Source organism: Petaurus breviceps, unplaced genomic scaffold (genome assembly GCF_028583685.1).
Source record: "Petaurus breviceps papuanus isolate PSGF00001 unplaced genomic scaffold, PetGlider_PUasm1.0 90630, whole genome shotgun sequence".
Classification (NCBI taxonomy): Eukaryota; Metazoa; Chordata; class Mammalia; order Diprotodontia; family Petauridae; genus Petaurus; species Petaurus breviceps.
In genome coordinates, this window is record NW_027187291.1 from 3379888 (window position 1) to 3388655 (window position 8768).

General features: G+C 44.7%; 1 protein-coding gene across 3 annotated transcripts in view; it reads right to left on the bottom strand.

Annotated features, from left to right (window-relative positions):
- FAM117A (family with sequence similarity 117 member A) overlaps positions 1–8277 on the bottom strand; it is a 50781-nt gene extending 42504 nt beyond the window's left edge. For all 3 annotated transcript variants that reach the window (XM_069064396.1, XM_069064395.1, XM_069064397.1), the window contains exon 1: positions 8047–8277. In XM_069064396.1, coding sequence (XP_068920497.1) covers positions 8047–8245 — 199 coding nt within the window. In that variant the 5' untranslated portion in view covers positions 8246–8277. The remainder of the gene's footprint in view (positions 1–8046) is intronic.
- Positions 8278–8768: the final 491 nt, after the last annotated feature.

An 8768-nucleotide genomic window follows, 5' to 3' on the forward strand; every position in this document is an offset into this window, starting at 1 on the left:
AGTGAAAAAAGCTTTTAAGAGAAAGGGAGTGTGTGGTAGGGGTGGGAAGGGAGGAGGTGGCAAGAGAAGTGGCTTCTCTTCCAATCATATTTTCATTCTTGTCAAATGTTACACCCAGCCTGGCAGGCTTATAAAACCACTTCAGTCATGCCACCATAGACCTGGCTTCTGCCTTCACCTCTAGTTGAGACAACTGAAGGCAGGGAAAGACCAGGGGGCAATGAGGCACACCAGAGGCAGAGCAAGAGTTCTACTTTTTATATTTTTGTAAGGGGGGGGGGGGAGAGAAAGAGAGACAGAGAGAGACAGACACTAAGAGTTAGAATGGCAATGGATGTCAGCAACAGTGATCTGGGATCACCAGACTATGCCTGGCGGGCTTTGGGGACGGTACCCCACCCTGATCACAACCATGATAACCTGGACAATTAAGGTGAATTCCGATTCCTGATTAGGAGTTATATAGGAAAGTCATCAGTTTAATTTTACCTCCTTTTCTTCCCTCAACCACACAGTTCCTAGTAAGAATTCAATACAAACCTAACAGTAGCTAGAAGAAAACCAGCCTCCCATTTGTATCCTTGCCTAGGTTTAACAGTCAGGTAGTTTTGCTGTTTTACAAGAGCAACCAAATCCCAAACATTTGTGGTTTCCATGGATTGACCTGGTTACTGACCAAGCTCCCACCCCTCCCCTCCATGAGCTTCAAAAATGTAGGAAAGAGAACCTCTAGCTTCAGTCAGGAAATCCATGGAAATGTCTTGGAACTAGTTAGGTTTCAAGCCCAGAAACCAGAACAAATAGAATAACATACCAGTAATCTAGGTGATAAAAGTAAAAGCAGCACTTGGGGAGGTAGAGAAAGATGTGGGAGGGCCTAAGAAGTTGAGTGATGATCAGAAAAGGAATTAGCACCCAGGGTGACTGGGGAGTGGTACCACGCTCTTCTTGCCCCTCCCTCCCATTCAATGTAGCCACTATCCATTGAACAGTAATAAGCACACTACCCCAGCCCGCCCACTACAAAAATACTAAAAATCTGTTTAAACTGTGGGGTAAGCTCCTCTGCTCTTGGATTTGGAAGCTGCTGGGCCTCCTTCAGAAAAGGGCAGGCAGCCTGCTGTCCCCAGCATGCAATCTGAAAGCAGGGCAGGCAAGAAAGGAGAGCTAAAGTTGAAGGGAAGCAGGGACAACAGCTAGTCAGATAAGACCAGAGCAATCACAATTGGTCTAGGGGAGGGTGTTGGTAGAGAAAACCATTTCAACCTTTGGGGGACTACTGCTAAGCAAACAAAACCCTTGCTTAATTCGTCTCCTCTGTACCTAACCCCAATTGAGAACTAAGGTGACCAGGCAGGTATAGTGGAGAAATTCTGAATGGAGAGTGGGGAGGCCTAGAGATGGAATCCTGCCTCAGGCAATTAACCAGCTCTGTGACTTTATGAAAGGCACTTAACCTCTCAGTCTCAATTTTTTCATCCGGTAAAATGGTGCTAAAAATGACACCTATCTCACAGAATCAAATGAGATCATATAAAGTTTTTCTTTTTCTTTGCAAACTTTGAGGTGTTCCTTGAATGTTAGCTATTATTATTCTTTACTGTGTCCCCTCAGTACTCACAAGCTCAGTTATTAGATGTTGATTTGTTGATTCTTTTAAAAGAATATGGTCTGTCTCCCTAGTTTTAGCTTTGCTATTTAACTAAGAGATGCTACAATACCCACCTGCCATCTCTTCATTTATATTCAGGTACCAGATGATTCAGTTGGCAGGCCAAATAGGCTCAGGCTATTAGAACCCAAAGCCTCCCCTTAACAAGCAAGTTTTCCCTAGAATAGACATGTGGGAGAAGCATGATGGAGATATGAGTGACAGCAAAGAGGCGTCTCAAACCATCACAGCTGCCCTGCCAAATGCTGTCCATCAACTAATCAGCCATATCTAAAAATAGGAGATGACTTCTAGGCAGCCAACAGAAGAAAATTCCCATTCTCCTCAGAAAAGACTTGCTGGTTCTCCTACTAGCGATCAACAAAAGCTCTTTGAAGATGTCTTTCCAGGCCTTCCCCTACCCCTTTTATTAGGCAGCTGAAAGCATGAACAACAGCTAATCCACAAGCAGGCTCAATTGAAGGAGTTCCATCCATCTCCTCCCTTTACCCATCCCAAATCCCATCCTCACTCTACCACCTCCTGTCATCTCTCTAGTGCTCATGAGCAAACCATCAATCTCGTATGCTTGCCTAAGGGTGGGGGAAAAGTCTCTACAAGGCCCAGATTTTAGTGCTAGGGTATCTAGGTGATTGAATCAAGTTTTCTTATTATGAAATACCTTGATAATGGTTCCTTTAAATTAAAATCACCATTAATTTCTGGTAGTATTCCCCCACACAAAGTAAACTGAGGCTTAATGTAGGTCAGGTAAGAAAAATTTTAATGACTACAAATCTGTATATTCAATAATAAACCAAAAAGGAAAGGATACAAATGTGGACAGAGAAGGTACTAAGAAGTGTTAACAAGCAACAGTAGTAGTATAGGTGGCTAGTGCCACAAGTGATCTCCTGTTTCACATGACAACAGCAATCTTTGGTTCCTCCATGCCAAGGAAGGAATTGTGGCATAGATAATCCACAAATTTTGGATAATTCAAAAATCTTTTTGATTTGACTTTGGAATGTTTTCCATATTACATATGAACAGGGTAAAGGTAATATTCTAGGAAATACAGACTCAAAGTCAGACTGAGGATTCAAATCAGGGGGTTGAAAGCAGTTTGCCTCTTTTTACATGCTGTCCTTGGCTCTAACATCTGTCTCCTACCAGACTAGAGAAAAAAATGTTACCTTTCAGATACCTATGTAACCTATCCTGAGAAAAGCTGTTCTTTCACCTGCCTGGCTCACATCTATTACAACAGGGGCTGGAAGGGGAATGGAAAGTTCTAGCTCTTTACTGCTTTACAGAATAAAGCCAAAGTACAGAATTATATGTAGAAGGTGAAAATGCAAACAAAAACCTGGAAGTAAGACCTGACCCATAGTGGGGGGGGGGGGGGGAAATCAAGAGCTTGTCGTCTTGTCTCATCCTAAGCAAAACAACTGCTGTATCCTTTTGCTGAGTTGTATTCTTAGAGGAATATTAAGATTCTCAAAGAAGACAGTTCTGTTCTCAGTGTTGCCACTTGGATCAAGGGCTGAGACAAAAGAGCAACACCCCTATATACCAAAATAATCCAAACCAGTGATGCCTTGGGCACATCTTGGGAAGACACTAGTTACCATTTAAGCTATAGGAGTTTTGTAATTCTTTCTTATACCTGGAGGCCAGGGAGACTTGGGCATTCCTTTTCCCTACATTTTATCACCACAGATCCTCACCCAAAGATCCTTATAACCCAAAATCTCCTGGCAGGCTGTCAGGAAGGCCTTGCATGTATTTCCTTTGCCTCTTGGACTCTCTAGCCTCTTTCAGGGCTTAGTTTGTGTACCACCCACCACAAGAAGCCTTTCCTGATGTGATCCTGTAGTTGTTAGTACCTTCTCTCTCCCTCCTCAAATTATCGTGTATATTCTTCTATAAGGACATACTGGATCCAGGACTGTTCCTTCTTTGGTTTTTGTATCCCCAGTACCTAGCTAACAAAGGGCCTTGATGTTTAATGCTTGTTGTCTTGGATTACTATTTAAGTATTTCACAGCCTACATTCTTTCTGCTATCCAAATATGGAGCAACCATACAAAACACACACACACATACACACACACAGAGACACATATACTTCTCACAGGAGAGGACAACATGATTATGTAACGTAGTCCCAAATTCCAAAGGTGTTCTCACTGATGATAATATTTAAAGGGTTGGACACTTCAGTACTACCATTTTCAGGCTACAGAGTTTTCTGTGTTACTAAAACTGTTTGGAGCAACAGATGAACAGAGACTGGCTGGGTATGCCTTGTTTTCAAATGCTCCCCCCACTACAGAAACTGTCGCAATTCCAGGCTTTGAAAGTAACAATTGTAGTAGTTCTGAAGGGGGATTTTAAATGTGCCCCCAGGTCAAAGTTACAACAGGGCAGTTCCCCAGAATAGAAAACCCATTTTCTACTCCAAACAAGCTATTCCATGAACAGGTTCCAGTACAACTAGTGAGAAGGATTTTACACTAGTGGTTCCTTTTCTTCAGACCTATGATTAGTGCATTTCAATAAGCAGACACCTTCCTTTATGGAATTCTCCAACCCCTAGGATGGGAGTTTTTTAACACAATGCACAAAGGGTGGCAAAATAATAATTACTGCTACTGATGATAATAACCATGCTACCTCATATTCAGATGGTCAACCCAGGTAGCCCAACCAGCTTCATACATAATAATCCTCCCTATGAGTGGGATAGGCCTTTAGGGAAGCTATCAATATGGTTAACTCCATTTTGCGCACATAGAGACAAATGATAATGTAGGTAAATCCAGGGTGGCAGACTAGCCAAAATCAATTTCTTTGAAATGTACTTTATTGTGGGATGGAGGAGGAAGGGTTAGGAGGAAAGCAGGAAAAGAGAGGTAGAATGAAGAGTCCAATTTATTAATGTTGTTTCAGTATGTCTGACAGACAAGATATACAAACACACACTACAAGTGACACCTACAGGGATAATAAAGGTAACCCCTAAATGATAGGAAGGAGTGGGGAGCCAGATTGGGACTGGACTTTTATTGTGGATCATCCTCAAGCAGATGGAAAGCTAACTGAAAACAGATGCCCAAATTAAAACTTGGCCAAGAAATTATATGGTAGGCTTTCACTAACCTCTACCATAAAGTCTGGTAGTTTATTAAGTATTTTTTAAGTATTTATTAAGTCACTGGTCTTTTATACTAGAATAATGGTCAGTTATCTTCCAAGTAAGTTTTGGTAGGCAGAGGAAGTAAACAGAAAGCATTGGCTACTCTGGAGCCCAGTAATCATTCACAGGATTGGTAATTTGAGGAAAATTATTTACAAAGCTGAGTTAAGTGTTTTACTGATTTTGTCTATATGGAAACTGAGGCATCAACTAGTGGTTTTACCCAGAATGAGTCAGGACTAGAATCTAGGTAAGCTCACCTCCTGATCTAGCTTTGCCCATCATTAAAGATCCTGGAGAAGCATAATAGTTAAGAACTTCCAGATGGTATAAATGCATCAGAAGAAATGTAAAATGGGGGTTGGAGGACAGATGAAAATCTACTCCCTTAAAATCCTCTATCTTGGGTCCACATTCCCCACTAGTAGCATTTTTTGCCTCTCCTGGAAGTTGTCTTAATTTTCCTCTTTAGCCTGCCTAGTTTGGCCTTCTTCATACCAGAGACTGGATTTCTAAAATAAAATAAGGCACTAAGGCTAACAAACTGATTTTTTTCTGAACTTTCAACATGACTGAAAGAAGAAATCCCATGCAGATCAATGGCAGCCAGAGGTAAATCCCCCTCTTTACATAATAACCTTTTTACAAGCTCTGATCTATCTAGTCAAGAACAGGACGGGGTGTGGGGCAGGAAGATAACTGCCCAGCCTGGAGTTAACGTTACATCACTTGAAGATGGGAGACTGAAATACTAACACTAAGGACACTTAATTGTTCTTGAAACCCAGTCTTAGGCTCACCTGGTTTTTAAACAGATGGGTTTCAAAACCCTGTTTAAAAATGCTCATTTTAAAAGACAGAGAGTAAGAGAGTGCAAGGGGAGGCCCTGAAATTCTGAAACCTGCAGTACTGGTTTCCTACCAACCTGAGTTTGCTCTTTGAAGCCTGAAAAGGCAATGGGGCTCCGGCCAACAGTGCTCTCAACTTGGCTCAGGGGAGGACATGGGGAAGGCAGTTTCCAAATGAGGGGGTTTCCTTCTTTAACACAAAATCTACAGTCCTTCATTAAGTCATCTTTGCTGCTTCTCAATGAGAAAGTTGTAGTTTTAGCAGACACTGGAGGGAGAGACACTGGAATTTCCAATGTTTAGGAACTACAGGGGAAAGGGAAAATTGTCTTCTCCCATCCCAAGGCAGAGCAGAGAAATGCTCAGAATGCTTGGCTACTAAGTTTTAGAGGCCCTGGCCTTTGCTGTTGTTTCCTCCTCCCTTTTTCCTTTCCCAAGATTAATGGGCAGGTTATCACAACAGCCATTAGGCAAACTCTTTAGAGAAAATCCTACCCTGCCATTTTGGAAGTCTCTTCCATTTCTGACTTCATTTTTTAAAAACAAAAAAACCCAATAAACCTCCCTGATCAAGACAAGGAGTGATCGGCCCAGTCAGTTAGGAAACTTTACAAAAGTGCTAGCTATACAACTTATTCCAAATTAGCTGTCAAGGTACAAGAGCTCTCTAGTCTTTATTTTCTCTCTAGGATCACAGAGCAAAAGGAATTTTAACTGGTGCAGACAAAGCAAAGAACCCAGGCACAGGAGTCTACTCCCTCACCCATTATCCACCATCTCCATTCCATTTAGGTCCAGTTACTGACTGCTCCTCCAAAGGATATGCCAGAGGAAGTTGCATGAACAGTTGTTCTTAAAACATGTCTGCCAGCAGGTTTCTAACTACCATACGGGCCATATGTTTATTGGTTTCCAATTAAAATTACTAAGGTTCTAATACCTACTATTCCACTAATTTCCTTGGGCTCTGAGTTTGGAGGAGCCAAAACAAAACTAACAGGTTTCAAACTCTGTGGTTTGTTCTACAAACAGTAACGAGGGTGAGTTAGTTTGGGCATTGCCTTTCTCTTCCCCATTGGATTCTGGACATATTTTTATGACTGGGTCGCCATCTTGCTAGCAGATGTGATGTTTCTTTTCCATTCTAAGATTTGATGGTCACTGCTGAACATAATCCTAAATAGAGTATTTCTAGGAAAGGAACCTCTTAATTCCAACTGAGAATCTGGCTAGTAACTATACTACAGAGAGTTAGGTTATGAAGTGTCAGAGGTACAGCATTTAAAAATCTAGAGAAAACTGTTAATGCCAAGAGGACAAGGCTCACGACTGTATAGCACAATGTGCCATAAGTGTTCAATGATGCTGAATCGATGAGGATTTCCACTGACATCTGGTATGAATCAAAGGTAAGGCAAATCACCTTGTGAAAGTGAATTTTTTTTTTCATCCTTCCTAGCAGACTGCATTTGTGGGGCTAGTAACAGCTTTGGGTATGAAAGAAAAGTGGACTTATTACTATCTTGCATTCTGTAATGCTTCCACCCCCACTTCTCCAATTTCCTCCCATCCTGTGGTCCCCAAACTACTTCGGGTGCTGTGCTCAAGAGGAAAACTGAGTGGGCAAATATTTGTCACAGGGTGAGAGGAGAGTGCCATGCCTAGGTTCCATAACACACACACACACACACACACACACTGAAAATGAGGGAGCCACACTAGGCAAAGATCATCCTGGTATTGGAAACTTCTAGGCCAGACTCCACCTAGGAGGGGAAGAGAGTCACAAGGAAAAACTTGGGGAGGGAGGTAAAAGCAGCTACATTAACCTAACCCAGCCATTTGGATGGAATTAACTCCGGGCTGCCCAGTGTCAGGAATGGGGAGGAAGTGGCATAAAAGGAAGCTCAGATAAAGTGGTAGTCAGGGGAACTGTATAGTGAAAGAACTGGCTGGGCCAAACTGGAGTTTGGAGAAACCCCTCCCCCTCCCACCCCCACCCCCATCCGTACAGGGTGCTTTAATTACACGTCCCTCCCCCCATGCAGGCATCAAATCCCCGACCAAGCAACCAGACCTCCCCCCATCACTCACCCCTTCTCCAAACCCCCCTATCCTATGACTCTCCCTCCGCACCCCTATCCTCCAAAACTCTCTTCTCCTCCTCCCCCCCCCCCCCACTCCTCCCAATCAAGCTCCTCCACCTTACCAAGCCCCCAGTGTCACCCCCGTGGTCACTACGCCCCCCTACGCGCGTCCTCAACCCCCCTCTCCTCAAGTTCCCCCTCCTCCAACGGCTCTCCTCAGACCCTGAACTCCGGGCCAGGCCCCCGGCCCGGGCTCACCTGCGCGGCCGCCCCCGTCCCGGCGCTGGTGCGGCGGCGGCTGCAGCTGGAAGGGGACGGTGGCCCTAAGCGGCTGCAGCCCGGCCCGGGGAGAGCCGACGGTGGCTGGGGGAGAACAGCCCCGACGGAGCCCCCCGGCCCCTCCGCGCCCCGGGCCCCAGGCCCCTCCGCCTCTGCCGCCCGCTGCGGCCCCCGCCATCAACCCGCCCGTCTCGGCCCCGCAGCAAGCCCCACACCATCCCCCGCCCCCGCCGCCACAGCTTATCAGCCCTGCGGGGCGGGGACCAGCCCCTTCCAGTCCCGTACTCTCAATGGCCCGTGCCCACCAGGCCCCAAACAATGAGTCCAATCGCAACTCGTATATTTTCTGGCCAGAAGTGATTGGGCGAGACTTCCGTCCATCCTCACCCAAAACTCCGCCTTCCCTCCATATTGGCCCTCCTGGGATGGGGCTGGTCTTTGGCTGCTGCCAATGAAAATACGCAGAAAGGGGGAGCGTCACGCCCAGCCCCAGGTAGTATGCAAATGACTAGTGTGACATCAAGTGATGAAAGGAGAGGGGGAGGGCAGGATGGTCGGGTTCTATAGTGACATCATGACATCTTCGCAGGTGAATCTTGAACATTCCAGTGAAGGCTATGACATTAAAATGTCCTAGTTAAGAAATCCTTCAGTTTTATCTAATGACATGATTTGATTCTCTATACTCCCTGGTTTCTCAT